The sequence below is a fragment of the Neodiprion pinetum genome, chromosome 3 (assembly GCF_021155775.2).
Source record: "Neodiprion pinetum isolate iyNeoPine1 chromosome 3, iyNeoPine1.2, whole genome shotgun sequence".
Classification (NCBI taxonomy): Eukaryota; Metazoa; Arthropoda; class Insecta; order Hymenoptera; family Diprionidae; genus Neodiprion; species Neodiprion pinetum.
The window spans coordinates 26,314,204-26,332,245 of NC_060234.1; the positions used below are offsets into that span (position 1 = coordinate 26,314,204).

Sequence of the window (18,042 nt, forward strand, 5' to 3'; positions counted from 1 at the left end):
ACGAGGGTGTGACAATTCCGTCGCTCAAAGAGCGGCCGTACAGCGAAGTAAAACATCGTGATGTGGGCAGTTTTGTTGAACACCGGTGACGCAAATCGCTTGTAGGGAACGTACACGATTTAGCCGCGATTGTCGCGGCGGTGGTTTTGCATAAAAAGCGTGTAAGGCTAACCTGTTTTTCCTCCGATCCTCCGCTGTTACCAGGGATGCTCGACTGGTAGTTGCTACGCTCTATAAGAACTTTGGCGTTGTTGATGTAGATCTCGGGGCGATAGCTTCCGGTTTTTCGCGTCACCCACAGCGGCGGGCTTCCCGTAAGTTCCGACAGAATCGAAGTCGAGAATTCGTCCGTTGTCAAGGCGAGATTGGCTGTAAGAATAAACGGTTGAATTGCTTAGTTAGTTTCAGGATCAATGCTCATTGCAGTAGGTACATTAATGAATTAATTATTATCATGTGTGTGCCTACTCGTGTCGTCTTCATATTTTCCAACGAGTCATTGTTTCCTAATTAGCCTCAACATTTTTTCAAGTCAATGATTTGAAACCTTATTATTCACGGTGAAAATGCGGTAATGACCAAAATTAAGATACCGTGGGTAATAAATCTTGCCTTTTATATTCTTAGGCCCCGTTTTTTTGTTTCGCTGAGAACTACTTGGTTTCTTTCGGCTGATGTAACTGTGTCTCTTTTTCTACCAATATATCACAGCTGCAGAACACAACTATGATATACATACGTATACATCAACGAAACACCGCATATGGCCATAACGCGTAAAAAATTGCTTCTAAAAGTTTTACCGTATAACACGTGAATCTGAATTCCTTCGTACAGCTGAGCCAAATATTTCCGAAATTATAAAGACTATTGCTCTGCCCGAGCCTCCGCATTACGAGACCCTCGTAATCACCGGACCGATAATGAAGCTCAAGGGCACATCGGTTCATTTAAAATTTGTATCGGAGCCCAACGAAGAGGAGAAAGAAAGACATATACATAGGTACGTATATATACTTATATATAATATTTGCCTTGTGGCGCCGACGGAATCTAATCAAAAGAGCCCTGTAAGCGGGTATATAAGTAGCGACCGATAACGTTATGTAATTGAAAGTCAGAACCATCTTCCGAGCAGCGTTTCTTTCCATTCCTTCCTTCCTTTCTTCCAGTACCCTGTTCGCCCCTTCCTGTTCCGCATCCCGAAGCACGGCAGCACCGACAGACTTACCTCAACCATTCATCGGATTCCAAAAGAAGGAACCCCCAGAGGCTGCGTCGCACAATACCTCTCATTACGCGCTAGCTAGGAGAATCGAGCCTCGTCTCGTCAACTTCCCCCGAACCACCCCCAACCTGCACGCGGGTCACCTGCGAGACGGTGCGCAGCTTTCGAGCTTGGCGCACTTGAGCTAACTACCCTACGAATAATACTCGGTTCCCGCATCCAGTGATACGTGCCTTTTGTACGGAGTAATTGTTTAATCGTCAGTCATTTATGCCGTTACTGGCTCTTGTCCCGGCTCGAATTATCCTAATCGACGAAAATGACGCGCGATAATGAGTCTCTGAGTCACACCGCTGAATAAAGTAAAATATCGCGATCAATAAATAATTAGTATATCGGTTATATTGGAACGCTTTTTGCAGCAGGATGACAGGACTTGTTGATTTTAGATGACGCTATAAAATTGACAAGGCTAAATTTGGTAACGTTAAGGTAACCTAACATCAGGGAAAAAATCGCTACTCTGCAATATCTGAATGATTGTCGAGGTGTTGGCTTTTAAAAATATGAATACTTATGTTTTGTTTGTCATGGTTTATCTCCCAAACATGTATTGTTGCAGTAAGATTACTAACTTCATCCTCATTAAAATTGGTCATGCATTTCTTGTTTAGTGAAAGGCACGTCGGATATATCGTCTCATTGTCGAGAATATCGGTGGCGTCAATGGATCGTGAGGAATCAAAGCACCCGGATGTACCTACTTAATACCGATTTTCTTTATTATTCTATGATACGCTGTATTGCATGAAAAAATATTAGACAGGTTATTTTTTTTTTTTTTTTCAAATTCAAACCCAAAAATCGATTTTCACGATTTCTCGATAGTGAAGTAAAAGTTTTTAATAACACCAATTGGACGTTGCTAACTATCAACGGACGATCAAATCTGCACAGTGTTTTTATCCTCAAGGGCTGCATCCTTAACTTTTTTGGGGTAAATTTGGAGAGGTGTTCATCTATTAAAACATCGAATTATCGCGTGACGAATATATGTCTAATGTTTTTCGATTCCTCGCAACTTATCGTAGAATGAAGAAAAAAGGCAAGGTACACTTCGGATACCTTCTTTTGCAAGTAGGCAGATCTACCTTGTTCGTTGTTTAATCTGTTTAATTCACTGCTTCGTACGCAAGCAGAACGCAGTTGATTGCCACTTTAGTTTCGACGATCGCATGAGTAAAAACGCACTTGAAAATACGATTCACTTCCAGGAGGAAATTTCAGTGTTATTCGAAATAATAAAAACATGAAAGAGTTTGAACGGCAACGTTTTCTGTTAATTCACAATATGTATGAAAACTCTCGGTCTATCTGCGCAGACGGAATGCGGAAAAATTTTTGTCGTTTAAAAAAGGTAATCCTGCGGGGATATATATGCGGATGAATATTGAATTTCCCGTTTGTGATGACGTATCTTCTCTGTTTGGTAATTCAGCCAGTCCCGTTATATCGAAATTAATTTCGCTAAAACAATACATGCCCGTCGTGGAAAAACATCCGAGATCAAAGACTACAAAGGTATCGCCGAAGAGCCTCATTTATTGGCCTGCGAATATAACCGATAATTGCAGTGAGCACATCCCCTTTCGCTTTATACGCTGGCAAATTAGGTATTGAACTTTCAGTACCGTGACCCTCTAATTCCTTCGTACCCTTGTTATAGCCACATCTCGGGACGAATAACGTCGACGGATATTTCACTCTCCATAAACCCCTTGGCAAATGTTTTAACCGATAGTATAGGTTCCGGGCAATCGATAAAATTACGTGTTATAACAAAAGTTGATTAAAGTACGATCGAGTTGAATCAAAATTTCCTCAATTCGTAGTTATAATTCGAACAAACTATAAGTTTGTTTTTCAAACTTATTACTTTATATATTTGACATTTTTTAGCATAACTCGATTTATTGTTCGAGGTTAATATCGTCAACCTTAATCGTTAATAAGAAGTGTAACTCCTGATACAAATCAGAACACTATTTGACCATCAAATCCCGGCATTATTTGTTAGACGGATTTACCTATCTTTCGGCGAGGAAGGAAATATTCAAAGAAAAAGTTTTTGTAAACATCAAATTTGCACGTAAATTAAAGAGCGGAAAAAGAGTATAGCGAGAGGGCGGAATTCACCCCTGAGAGAGAGTCTTACATTGCTTGTTTAAAATGCTACGGAGGCTCGTCGAAGCGAATTATAAAAATAATGTGGAGAGAAGTTTCTTCTTATACTTCTTTTTTTTTTTGCGAGATGCGAGGCGGGACTTGTACGGGACTAAATTGAACTGTCACAAAGAAATATAAAAACGAGGCGACGCGGGATTTTGCCTCAGGGAACGGAAGCAATATATTGCTTTCAACTAGAACTTGGACAATGCTACTTAAAACGACAAATCGTCACGCAGTACGGAGAAACGAGCTTGCGATAAATTTCATCGTACACTGAATTTTCACGCGATCTATATTCGCTACTGGAATTTGCTGCGCAGTTCTCTGCATATTGCGAGTGTTCAGTATTTCGGCAGCCTGTCTAAAACTGCAACGGATGATGGCTTGTTCAATTGCCTAATGCAGGCATAACTGAGATTGCTGCATGCCCCGAGGCCACGTTATATGAACGTCACGTAACGCGCACACGATATCAGATTATAAATACCGTACGGGTTTCGTCAGATTGTGAGAGGAGAGACCAGGGAATTGATTAAAAAATGCGCAACCGAAAAAGAAGACTGCGAAGTGGAATAATGCAACGTATGCGAATTGAAAATTTTGCATATTTTGCACGTGAACAAAATTTCAACGTATAGATGTACGGTTAGAAATTTTCATTCCTTCTCGAGCATTCATGCTTTATGAAATACTCGATTCTTTGGTCGGTCAGGCATTTTTACCATGTTAAAAGTAAGTGTAACGAACTTGTTGCCGATTGCAAATATTATCTACCACGATATCTATCCATATACATGTAAAAGGTTTTACAATTAATTGATTGCTCCATAAACTCAGGACTGGTACGTACATAATTTTTCAAAAATGTGCGATGAAATACATACGATGTACAATAAAAAAAGATCATTTTTCTGTAATACAAATTTTTAACCAACATATTCGTATTCGTTATTGCGTTGTTTAAAATTACATGAACTGAGACTTATTCGGGTCAACGGAGTGAAGATTTATAATCTAAATTTAGATGAATATATACCGTTAAATCCAATTGAATTTCTTCATTATCTAATCTAATCTAACCGCCAACAATTTTGTACATTTAAAAAGATCTGTAAATTCATCATCAAATCCGGATCTGAACAGATCTCTAAATCATAAATAGTTGGATCAATTTAGATGCAAGCAAAAATTGCATCCCATCGAATCTGTCAATGTTTTCCCGGATAACTAATCCCAAAATAAACGACACGAGCAATCTCACTTTCGAAACGCATTGCCAATACTACCGCCGGCGGCGCTTGCGGGAGACCAAATATCTTCGTCTCCATATCTTTCTACGTCCCAGTCGTCGAATGCCGCGCTCCATTCTTCGATGCGCCGCCTGGCGGTCGTCCTTGAAACCTCTTCCGCCATCCAAAATCCCCGTCAGCGTCCAACTTCTGGATTCCAAATGGCAGTTAGCGCTGCGTGACTTGGGACTGAGTGGCAGGCCGACAAAGCAACGAGACGCGAACATTCGTGCGCAGCCGTTGCGCAGCTCCGTTAGCGTCGGCGCAGCTCTATGACCAACCGTTATTCTACGGTTCATGTGTATACATATATAAACCGGATTCTACAGTTGATTCGATTATTTTTGTCGACCGGTTCGCAACTGTGCAAAGACGAGAAAATCAGATGCACTGATCAATCTCCTGGCGAAAATGGACAACGTCTCTGTCTCGAAGGTACGTTATCTTGCTACCTGTTGCGCTCTCAGCGTAACCTAACCACAATGCATTTGGCATTTACGAATGTTCGTTAGGACTGTACGGAGTAGAATTGGAAATTAGAAGTATCCAATCAGGGATCGCAATTTTCATATCTGCATTCTCAACGCGATTTCTGATTGGAGGATGATCCCTAGTCCTTGTTTGTCGTGATTTTTGTGCTTTTTATCGCGTAATTGGCTAAGAAATGGAAACTAGGCTTTATTTTATTGGCAGGGATTGTACAAAGGAGGTGATAATTGGCTGATTTTTATTTTGTTATCATTTTCTGTCGTTTCGCGTTTTTTCATGGCTTGGGAATTGTTAAAATTAATTTAAATATCTGGGGATCGATCCTGTAATGTCACTTTTCACATTTCCCACCATCGAAGCACTCTGATTCGTTGACAATACTTTGCAAACTAATCAAAAAAATTGGATGGTGGGAAATGTGAAAAGTGAAATTACAGGATCGATCCCCAGATACTCGTAACGATACAAGTTTCTGAATATCGTTATGTTATATCGATATGTTATCTCGTATTTTAAGTAGCGACATTTCTATGCCAACCGTTTTCCACAATTTTATTTTTGAAGCTGCTTGGCGGGAGAAATAGCGAAACGAAATACCTATTAGTCAATATTTCAATAAATCACCAATTTAACGTTTGTTAAAACTTTTTGTTCTTGAAAGCTGACGATTAATTATTTTATACATTATTTCACTCGGCTCCTGTTTTGCTGATTCTACGGTAGGTTCTTTTTCTAGAAAATTAATCCACCAACGCAAACTTGATTGTCGTAATTAATTTTTTTAGCTGCCAAGCGCGGTTTCAGCAATACCTTGATATTGAATCCGTACCGATTCCTCGATGATAAATTTAATGGAAACGTAAATGGTTCTGTAAAAATTTACTCATATAATTTTGAAGAGATATATGTAGAGCGTTTCGGCTCTATTCACATCGAGTTTTCTGGCCTGGAGATTGCTAATTTTTCTACAGTTAGTTTTTACGCCCTCGTCGAGTTCGATCGGATTTTTGTTTCAATCTAATTCTCTACCGAGATTGTTTCAAGAGAATGCGTGTATTTTTACGACCAATAATGCAGCATAAATCAAATTTCACTATACCTGTTTTAGGGAGTTTTTGCCTTCCAAGGAAGCTATAGAATTGGCCGCGGAAAGAAAAGGCCTGGAAAAGCACCGCTGTTCAACGAATCGTGGTACAAGGCCTACAAGGAAGTTTGGTCAACCATCGAAAAGTCTACTCAGGTAGGAAAAAGGGTAAAAAGTCAGCGCAGGTGAAATGCGCTAACTTGAGGCTCATCAATTGACCGCAATTTCACGTTGCATAATTGAAGAATAAGACAAAATAAGAATCGATTACTTATTGTAGAAAATAAATTCCGACATTTTCGCAAGAATCTCGGAAGATTTGAAGTCATACGTCTCATCGATAAACTACGATGATCTGTCCGGTGAAATACCCACAGCAATTTTACTGACCGGCAAGTACGATGACAAATTTGTTCTACTTTAACGGTATAATAATTATAGGTAAAACAAGACTCTCACCAGGTATAATAATATACACGGTTATTTTTTTTTTTTTTAGGTGTCAATTTACCCGATCACGGGGCACTTTTTCAAATGCTAGCCAGAAAATTCCAAGATATTACCTCACACATAGCGATTATGCAGCAGAGAGACTCCTACAGCTTGAAAAATATGATGGAAGAAACAGTCTTTCAGCTAATTAACAATTCCAGGGTAATTGATTTGGCGCGGTGTACTTTTATATTTGTGCTTCGGTTCTTTGGCCAAAGTTTACTTTCAAGTGTCCATCCTATTTATTTTATTTTTTTTTTTTCCTTCGAGGGAAGCATGAAAGTATAAATTATTGATTGAATTTCGTCAAGATCGCTTTTCACTTGTTCTTTCAATTATTGTTTATAATGGCCTTCAATGAGCACTTTTCAGTTATTTCTCATGAGGTATTCATTGTTTCGCAGAATAACCGCACAGAAATACAGAAAAACCATTGCACCTCAAGTATGCTGAACGCCTGGTATCAGGAATATGGTTCAAACACACCTCTGCTCATAATCATTCCAGATTTCGAAAGTTTCTCAGCTGAAATTTTGCAAAACTTCATTCTAATACTCAGGTAAATATGCGTAGGAAGAATTTTGAACATTATACGTATTTTATTGCGATTCACTTATCCGTAACGTAATATTTTCAATTCTGAAAGCAGTATAAAAAAAAATTCGTTATTATTTATTGGACGCTTTATATGTCTTGAGTGTTCATATGGAAAAAAAAAAAAATCGTCTACTGTAACTGATTCTCAACAATTAGAGAAACAAACATCGAGGTCTGAAACATTCAGAACCCGTAATTATTAAATATTTGATAGGCAAGTTTAAGTCTTTCCGACAAAGAAAAAAAACAAAATATATGGCATTAATTGATAGCATCGAATTTTACGAATTTAGTTTCCTAATTTCCTTCTTTCCGCGTCGCACGAACATTACGGTTACACTATCGATTTACTTGATGTTTTCATTGAATTGCAAATGATTTATGCATTCAAATACTTGCTAATCTGTCTGATTAGTCTGAACAATCCGATTATCCACATATTTTGTCGTTATCTACACCTGCCAGTGACTAATATTTTTTTTCACCTACGAATACCCGTTTTTTTCAATTTATTTATAGCGTTTACTCAAAAACAATCAAATTTGTTTTAATTTTCGGAGTAGCGACAGCGGTCCACGCTGCGCACAGATCGTTACCGCATCACGTCACATCGAAATTGCGAGTTCAGGCAAGACTAATTTTATTATACCGTTACACCTCGTTAAATAAATCCGCAGAATTTAATCTGCACAGTATTAATATTAATATTTCCCGAAATTGTATTTTAACGACAAATTCTCACTGAATAATAATAAAACCAGTAATAATATATCCATTACAACAGGTTTTCCAAGCTCCGTCGCAAGTGAAAAGTCTCTCAGGTGTTTTGGACGGCACGGTCCTTTCCACGGAAACCCCGTTTAAATTAACCGGGCGCGCTTTTCAGTTACTCACCGACATATTTTTATTTTATGATTTTTCCGTCAACGGTTTCCTGCAAGGCTACAAGGTACGAAAATTGCTGTATTTAATCGAGATATATCGACGGTGATGCGCGTGATGTTTGTTTTTTAGATACAAGTATGTAATTTTATTCGGCACGTGAAGCTTTTTCCTCGTTTTAACCGTCTTTGTGTATTTTTTCCATTTTCCCTTCTTTTTTTGTCAGTTGTAAAACAATTTTAAATGTATTACGCAGGCTTCGTTGAATAATTCACCACCGCACTCGTATTATAACCGGCTACGAGCATTAATCATGTTATTCGAACGTGCTTATAATTACACGTTGTGAACACGTAGTTATATAATGTATACGCCGCATAATATAACAGAGGCCTGCATTGTTATTGAATTAATATCCGAGAAACATGAAATATTTCGGCATTATGCGTAATATATATGTGGAACCTATAACACATATGCACACGTTATATGTCACAAAGAACGAAAATCTGGCGGCATTGATTGCAGTAATTTCGCAGAGCATTTTTTACTTTTCAGATGTGTATGTTTCAACATTTTTATGCAAAGAATATCAACTCGTTGTGCTGCAACGGCGATAATATCGGATCGAGAATATCCGCGTTGAGAAGCGAAGATCTGGATGAGATAAAAAAATTAAAATCGATTGCTGAATACGTTCGAAAATTGCCGGTGACAAAACGCGACTCCCTAAACGACGAAGAGTTCAAGGTATAAGCCGCACCAATTTCCTTACCCCTATGAAACCATGAAATTGAATGAATTAATTACGCCTTACCCCCTTCTATCTTTCCCATACAGGAATTACTGTCTACCTTAATAAATCAGGTTCACACCTTCACTCGCACCTTTCAAATTACCCTAAAATGTTTGCATCACCTCACGTCGGATCTACCTAACGCGCCTTTGGGTAAACAAGTAAGTTTTACGCTCGACTTGCAATTTTGATTGACGATGGATCGGCGTAAGTCCGCAGAAGAGATCGATCTGTATTTATTGTTGTTTCAATTTTTTATTTTTATTTTAGTAACTATGTACACCTTTTTTCACTCACTTTTGAGGAGACCGAGCGATCAAAAATCGACAATGATTTTCTAATTCTTACCACAAGATAGTCGTACATTCAAGATTTGTGAAATTGTTATTATTATTAAACTGTGAAGAAATCTTTGAAAATACACAGGTCAGACAACACTGAAATTTTGAACAAAAAATTGATTATTCAGTTCAAAATGTTTTAAAATTGTTGAAAATTTGAAAGTTTCACTTTTGAATGCCTCATTTTATTCAGAAGACTATTTTCTATGAATTCACTGGAAGAGATTTTCTTTTTTTTTCAACATTCAACTAGATGTTATCAGTTTTTTTTTTATTGTAGTCAATATTGATACAATATTACAAAATAAAAAAATATATAACGATGCCAATGAAAAAACGATGCGTCTTTTGAATAAAATTAACTATTGCAAAGTGAAATCGAACGAGTTTACTAGATTTTCACCAATTTTGAAACGATTTCAACCGAGGCTCTGATATATCTGAGCTTTTATTTATATTTCCGGTATGTTTTGCTATCTTAAAAGAGCTCTACGAATATAATAATTGAAGAAGTACTCAATGTACGACTATATCGCGCAAAAATTAATTAATGGTACCGATTTCTGCCAGCCAACCTCCAGAAAGTCATCGTGGCCGAGTTTTTACTTGCCAGGATCTCGCAGATGAATCGCTTAATAATTTTTTGCCCCGTTTCGAAATCAGCTACGAGAAGTATACGCGAAGGCTGTTAGCTGCGCCATAACCGAATCCCAAGAGTACAAGGAGTGCCTGCAATACCTGGGTTTCATATCGAAAGAAGAACTTCTGACGAAACTTGATGCGATGAAAAATATCATCGAAATCTCTACCGAGGAAAAATTGTTGGCGGATGTTAAACTTGATCTGGAAAAATACAGGGAAGCCATCAGGAATGCGAGCCCCGAAGTAACTAAAGAAAACACGGAGGTCGTCGACGCGGGTGAAAAATTAAATCGGGCCCAGCTAAAAGAGGTACGAATCGATTCGCAGTGTTTCACTTCTCACCTGTTGGGTATTATTTTACACACGGAAAATTCTTGTAAAGCTCAAAGCTTCACAATGGACCGCCAATGCAGCGGAAACAAAAACAACCCTCATATCCCAATCGTTATTGTAATATCCGAATAAAAAATGGTATACTAACGCGACTAATGGGTGTGTAATTATTGTATTCATTGACATTAATTACTCGGTTATAATACGGGTGAATGCTGTTGACGAGATTATGCCGTAGGGATAATTGGAATTCTCAGTTTCGGCACACGGTTTTATAACGAGTGTATTATTATATAGTATACTAGTGTGCGATTAAAATGTCATTCGTTTCCTGGCACGCCGAGTATATACTCGTGTATATGTTCATTGATTTGTTATCAGACTCATCATTGTGTGTAATGAAACAACGATTATTATTCCGGCTTTAAAATTGAACGTCAAGCTCATTAATTGTGCGTTAATGAATTTGGTCCACAAATTAAGCAAATCCCTGCGGGTTGTACCCGTAAATCTGCTGTCAGTTTAGTTTATTAATTCGCTTAACAAAGCGACCAGTCATTTTGATTTTCTATTGCAGCGTTGTTCCCGCGACGAAGTCAAACTCTACTGTATTATAATCTATTATTTGATCAATCGGTGCGATTATAATTTTTACAAACTTTACAAAGTGTTGAAGAGAATTTCTTTTATCTTCGCCGTTTGCAGAAGCTGCTGAAATTGTCCAAGAAACATTCAATCTCGCCTTACAAACAAGCCCAAACGGATGTGATAAATTACCTCGATCAAAAAGTTTTTTCCATTTATCTGAAAAATCCCGCACTTCTGCCGGGCAGTGAAATATTCTTTTTCAACGACGGTAACGCCGTGAAACATCACATTGTTGGATCGCCACGGGCCGCCATTCACACCGGTTTGAATAATCCGCAAGCTTACTTGGACGTAAGTGTATAGAATGGTTTGCGAAATCGATGAATCGGGATTTCTTTTTTACAGTGATTTGTATTTTTAGTGTTCTTGCTGCACTGTGACCAGCCAGCAGCCGATTGTTGAAACGATGCCGGACTTGAGCCTCATTTACAAACTTCATTTGGAAGGCAGAAGATTGATTAACATGTACGACTGGCTCCAGGTAAAAATAATCACAGCTCACTATATCTCATCAATATTTATCCCACAGATGTTTTATAGTATTTTATCAACGCCATCACTTTCCAAAAAAAATTTCATCCCCGTGGCGCCTCATCGAAGACTTTATTCAACGTTGAATATCAATCGATAAACGGTCGCATATTATAGTGGTCCTAATTCGATTGGGACCTTCACCTCTTTTCGTACATGAATGAGCCATTTGCACCCTAACTATTTTTATCTGGTTCAGTTTTTGAATAATTTTTTTCCAAAAAATGCGAAAGAACAATTCAACAGTTTTCGCTTACTTCTCATTGTTTGTTACAGTCTTTCCTAGCAATCGTGTGTCCAGATCAGTCAGGGGAAGAACGGCGAGAAGTGGATCCCGAACTGCAGTATCCTTGTCTATATAACGCAATGAAAGTTTCGATCAGAACGCGCTGATTTCTTTTCCTCTAAATAGGTGAAATTTCGCAGAACATTTTCCTTAACGCAATTCGCTCAGAGCTCGATTTACACGGGCGGTAGCTGAGCTACAGTTTCTTGGATTCATCAAATCGTCGAGGAAAAAGACTGACCACGTGATGCGACTTACTTGGGGCTGTAGTTGATTTCAATAACTCTGAATTAGTTTATGGTTCACGTTTTACGCCGTTTCTTGCCATAATAAAAATATCATCTCTGAAGAAACAGAAAGTCTTGTTAATTTTTGCCTGTATCGATCCCCCTTAGCTAGAAAGTTCGAATTATCCAAGAATTATGAAGGAAATATCCAAGAATTATACTCGGGGATATGAAATTTGACGCGAGTGTTCGAATTAAGCTGTGTTAGGTTTTCAAACCGTGAAAGCGTGATACATTGCCAGACGCTGACGGCAGATAAAAAGAAAGAAGAAAAACAAAAAATATATGTGACGCGTTTATTAAGTGCGCCTGATTTTATTGTCACGGGTGAGCCGTAAATTGAAATAGCTTTCCAATACGCCGCGATTTTTGTGAAAACATACAAAATATAATTTACGCGGTGAAACGCGAAATTACACATTGAGATTGTCCTCGTAAAGTTTCGATCGCATATTGCGAGGAGGGATATCCTCATCGGTTTCACTTCTTCCTCCACACATGAATGTATACAGGTATTGCAATTTCTCGAATATTGCAAAATTGTCTTTCGGTCTCGTCAGTAAATGGTTCGTATTTCTTTCTCTCTCTCTCTCTCTTTCTCTTTTTCTCTTGCCCGCTTTCGCCATATTTTCCGTAAGCCGTAGAAATATTCTCAATTCCGTTGAAAGCTCGGTTCAAATCGTATCGTGGCGGGCGATATTTTTACTTGGTCAGCGTAAAGAGGTATTTTCTTGGCTGCCGGTAAGGCGATCGCGAGTTAAGTTGCTGACACGGCCGTATCGGGTGAATGGTTCTTTCACAAGAAGAATATTCACAAACATGCCTCCTATTACTCCTCGAAAGCTTCGTGCAAGGACGGATTTTTGCATGACAACTTTTCCGCATTAACGGTTTCACCGCCGACTGGAAACGTACATACTCGGAAATTTTATTTCCTGAATTTATCCCTACGAATCAACTTGACATTTGAATACAAGCTTACAATTCTACAGAATTTAATTTGCCTGAGCGAGAAAGTCTTGTTTCATAAAATTAAAGTCAACTTGAATTCAATCAATTTTTATTTCGAACAAGTCTATTTTTTTAAATCTAGGTTTGCATTCAAATAGATCTCTTTTCTCGGTATCAACCCTATAGCAACGAGTCTTGAAAAACACTGAGGACGAGTAGCTGGGATATAAGGAATCTCAACTATTCAATTGCTAAAGTTTAATTAACCCCGGGGGTAACGACTAAATGGCTTCTAAAATTTGACGTCAGGGTCCATCTGTAGGCTGGAGAGGTTCGGCTGGGACGCGAGCCTGCGTGGAATTTCATTCAGGAAATTAATTTGGAGGAACCGATCATATCTATCCTTGCATTTCGACCCCACACTCGAAACTACCCATCGCTCACCATCTGGATCAAATTTTCAGCATAAAGTACCGGCATATTTATTCCACTTTAGGTACCGAAAAATCGGAGAGTTTGAGCTGCAACGAATTGCGGTAAATAATTTGGATTGTAAATCTTGAAAACTGAACGCATCAAATATGTCTTTCGATTCGATACCCGATGCAAAACATTTTTCGCAATAAAATTCATTGTCGCTCGGTGTGATGGATGAAATTCCATTTCATCGTAATTTGCGCGTTATTATACGTTCAAAATAACTTGTGATTTTTATTGATAACAATAGTCATGACAGTACTTAAACCCTCGACTTCAGGACAGATTTCTCAACGTAGAATATTACCATCACGTCATTATTATGATGCTGTAAATTTACGTTAAAGAGAAAATCACGCCGAAAACGTGGGTGTAAAATTATCGAAACTAGTAATCTCCCTCAACACTTCGAGAGAAACTGAATAATTATAGGACGGCGATAAAAGTTCTGGATTTTGGAAAGATGAAATTGTTGGCTTGTAGAAGTTGAGGAAGAGTTCAAAGGAAAGAAAACTTTATCTGTTCTGCTCATAGAGCGAATGTTTAAAAGCACTGATCCGAACGTTGGTCATGAACTCAAAACGTTAACAATGACTAAAATGGAAAGAACAACCGTCGTGCAAGGATCAAGTAGATCGTAAATGAAGCGAAATTGACTGTGCCTAAGCGCGTATTCCCACAAAGATTCGATCGTATCTACTATGCATGCAGCGGAAAGCAGAAGCCGCAAGCGTTGAACATGACCGACGTTACGGGTACAGAACGGATAGGCGAACGGCTGAATAATGTGGACGACAGGATAGGTGTAGGAACAACAAAAGAACTGGGTTAGCATTCCAGCGTCGTAGGGGAAACCTATGCAGATTTACAACGCGCATCATCAATATGCATCTCAGGGTTTGAATTATTCCCAGGTTGCGCGAGTGGAGCACGCCTTCCGGACCTCCGAGGAGAAAACGGGTGATGGAAGGAAGAAGATATAGGAGTGGAGAATGAATTGTCGAGTATTGATGACTGATCCGACCTCCCTCGCATCGCATATCTCTCACAAATTCCCATTCGACGAGGAGCATCAGAATTGATGCTGCAAGGATCTTCGGCACGCTTTACATATCGGCTAGATCCTGTACCGACGTTGACTGACGAACCGAGTGATTGTCTCAGATTCGGCGTTGCTGCAGAACAGCGGGAGAAGCTTTCCAACAGATTGAAACAATTTTCATCTCCACTACAGTACAGAACAGACCAGTTTCCCTCACTGTTTGCATCATCCGATCCCCGATAGCTCCTTCAGCCATGTACGCATGTGGAAATGGAAATGTTCAATTCACAGGTAGAACATGAATCAGTGCATGAGTCCAATTTTCAGCAAAACCAGTTGCAGGTTGTCGTTTGATTGGTACGACGAAGGTGAACCGTTAATTTAATTCGACTCCACAAGGCATTGTTCTCTTCAAACAGCACACCATTTTCGCTCCGGTGTGGGAATCTACGAAGCGAAATTTCGCACAGAATATATCGTATATTTACTAGAGTTTCAAAAGAATTGAACAAAAGTATCATTATTTTGCACACAATTCAAATGAAAAAAATAAATAAATAAATAAATCGAATAAAACGGAATGTCTTCCCAAGACAATATAGTGCGTTGTAAAGTCTAATTGGATGAACGGTATACCTTCAGCTTTATGACAACCATCTAGTTTTGCTGAGAAGTAAACCCATACGTGCCGATCTAATTACCGCCCACGATTTAATTACGTAACATATGGTTTTTGATGTTTCAACAATAACCGCAACATACTGGTCCCGCTAAAGGCTGTCAGCTGAGCCGATTGTTCCATCGCGGACTCAGCTGCTGGCATGAAGGATCCTTTGTATTGCTTCCAACTCCACGACAGACAGCTGAAGTAAACTGCAGGAGCGTCTGAGTCTAGAAACAGAAGCCCGAGATAGCTTCCTTGCCGAATGAATCAAGAGCAGTACGTAGCGCGGTGCGTCTTCCATACTAGGAGAAATTCATCTTCATTCCTCCCTGGTCATGGTATGCTAGACGTGTTGTTGGGAGCTCATGAAGTGCATCGTGGATTTAGCCCAGGGCTCAGAGGACTTACGGTTCGCCCTCGCGCGGCAGATCCTATCGCCGAGTTGCCCAGGAGTAGACTAAATCAGGTCCTAACCGAGCAGCCGCAGCCGGGATTTCACCTTCGGCAACTTGCCCCCCAGAGGTTCAAAGCGAGGGTTAACTAACCCTGCGACAGAATCACCGCTCCTCAGTGCCCAAGGGCCCAAGCCTACGTGCCACACCCGGACACATACGCCTATCCCCTGAAGGGCGAGAGATTGTTCCTCAATTACGCCTCGATGTCTCGCTGCAAAGCCAGTTGATCCGCATCGATATTCGTTAGTATTGCCCGACGGTTGTTTCGAACATGGTGATTATCGGTTCGCGGTGAGCTTACTCGGGGCAAGTAATTGCCAGACTGGTCATACGAACACGGTGCTGTGTCGAAATGATTTCTTTTCTTTTCGTTTTATAATTTTTCACTGACAAGGAACACCAGTTTGGTCTACCCCTTGAAACTCGTTGCCGGTCACGCATGTTGTAGAACATTGAAAACTGGAACACACACGTGTTTTTTTTTTTTTTATCGAAAAAACGGGTTAAAGGGGTGAGAACTACCATCAACCTTGGGCACCCAACAGGGTGATCTCTTGATGTGCTTGGTGTATTTAAATGGAACGAACGCTCAAATACATCAAGCTATTCTATCTGACATTGAGAAACCACCTTTGGGTATAGTTTTCACCCCTTTAAACCATTTCTCCACCGATACAAAAATACGTGTCTTTTAGTTTTCAATATTCTACAGCACACATGAGTTACAACGAATTCGAAGGGGGACGCCAAACCGATGTTCCTTGATCATATACGCATATTTCGCCAGTACAAAGAAATATTCACTTATGCAGCTGCTTAGCAAGCTTCGATCAAATGTTTGAGCATCGAAGCCGTCTGTAGACCGAAAATATATCCGCTCATCTCCTCCCGGCAAGTATATCGATGGATATCAGAGACAGCACGAGTACGTTACGCAGATGCAGATACTTCGGTATTCCTGAATCAGTCGCCAATCCATGCGCACGCCAACAATCAATTTATGTTAGACGGCGTATAGGCGTGGCACCTGCACAGAGAAGGTTGCCCACCACCGCTTCGCGTTCGCCAGTTGCCGTCGACCAACGCTGCTTATATACATATGGGCATACATATAGAATTCGGCACTTCATTCTAGAGCCCGACCCAGCCAAACCCGAGCCTAACTCAATGCCCGTTTCTATCCCCATTGGATCTTGTCAACGTTACCCAGGATGAGGTTCCCGAAGATCCTCCGGTGATACGAAGGACTCCGCGTCCTGCTCCCAAAGGAGTCCGCATTCAATTCTCCTGGACATTTGTCAACCGGCCTGATACGCTGCCACACTTTCCCGTTGATGGCTGCCCAATGGGTCAAAATGGGTCCGGACTCCTCCGGTTAGAGCCAGCGCGGGGATAAGAAAGGCAAAATGACCCTCGATTATTAAGACATCCGAATATCCAGCCGCCTAGCCGTGCAAGGGCTTCAGCGTTTCAGAGTATTTTCAAATTTACATTTTACCCTAAGTACTTTCTCTCAATTTTCTTCTTCTTTTCCTCCAACCTCTGAATCTCATATTTTCTTATCGTAGTTCCCCGGTTCGGTGTATTATTCTTTAATATATGGATATATGTATAATGTATATATATATATATATATATATACACACATATATGTAATTACATATATATATATATATATATATATATATATATATATATATATATATATATATATATATATGTGTGTGTGTGTGTAATATATATACAATATGCATGTATAATACAGTTCGCTCTCCTACGCAACGTGCGTACATACGACATACATAGTTAATACAGGCACCCTAATTTGCCCCTGACGTCCATCACACAAATTATTTATACTCCTTACACAAGCAATTTTCATTTCCCAAAGTGTTTCGCAGGTTGTGTTATACATACCTATGTAATACATATGTATGATCTCGGACGGGAAAATTGTAATCACTATGCTGCGAATGGTATTCAAGAAATGTAAAACGTAGGTATGTCATGTACTGCTAATATTTCTTGATTTCTTGTCTCTTCGGCACTGTTTGCTTCAGCCGGCGTTGCCGTAGGCGTGCAAACATCGGGGTACTGCTTTTCAAAAGACGTTACCAATTCTCGTTGTAATCAGACGAAACATCGCGTAATCACGGACCGTAAAATATAGGTACTTTTTCAAAAGTTAATATTTTTTGCTCCCTGAACAGAGGCTTTCCTCCAGTGAAGTACAGAAAAAAAAAAAAAAAAGAAAAAAGATGAACAATCGCCGTAATAAAACGTCAGATTTTTCCCGTTT

General features: G+C 39.5%; 2 protein-coding genes across 8 annotated transcripts in view; one reads left to right on the forward strand and one right to left on the reverse strand.

Moving 5' to 3' along the window:
- Positions 1–12,220, forward strand: part of Orc3 (origin recognition complex subunit 3) — a 57,327-nt gene extending 45,107 nt beyond the window's left edge. Inside the window, exons 1-14 of one of the 3 annotated variants that reach the window (XM_046618099.1) lie at positions 4,957–5,181; positions 6,344–6,475; positions 6,600–6,711; positions 6,819–6,973; positions 7,216–7,370; positions 7,928–8,036; positions 8,193–8,357; positions 8,849–9,040; positions 9,131–9,247; positions 10,091–10,378; positions 11,108–11,341; positions 11,412–11,531; positions 11,858–11,925; positions 12,036–12,220. In XM_046618099.1, the coding sequence (XP_046474055.1) occupies positions 5,158–5,181; positions 6,344–6,475; positions 6,600–6,711; positions 6,819–6,973; positions 7,216–7,370; positions 7,928–8,036; positions 8,193–8,357; positions 8,849–9,040; positions 9,131–9,247; positions 10,091–10,378; positions 11,108–11,341; positions 11,412–11,531; positions 11,858–11,925; positions 12,036–12,141 (1,977 nt within the window). In that variant the 5' untranslated portion in view covers positions 4,957–5,157 and the 3' untranslated portion in view covers positions 12,142–12,220. Of the gene's footprint in view, positions 1–4,956; positions 5,182–6,343; positions 6,476–6,599; positions 6,716–6,818; positions 6,974–7,215; positions 7,371–7,927; positions 8,037–8,192; positions 8,358–8,848; positions 9,041–9,130; positions 9,248–10,090; positions 10,379–11,107; positions 11,342–11,411; positions 11,532–11,857; positions 11,926–12,035 lie in introns of those variants that run through there. The other 2 variants (XM_046618098.2, XM_046618100.1) reach the window with 2 other exon arrangements.
- Positions 1–18,042, reverse strand: part of Fas1 (fasciclin 1) — a 224,839-nt gene that overhangs the window by 66,899 nt on the left and 139,898 nt on the right. For all 5 annotated transcript variants that reach the window (XM_069134650.1, XM_069134649.1, XM_069134648.1 and 2 more), the window contains exon 3: positions 173–369. In XM_069134650.1, the coding sequence (XP_068990751.1) occupies positions 173–369 (197 nt within the window). The remainder of the gene's footprint in view (positions 1–172; positions 370–18,042) is intronic.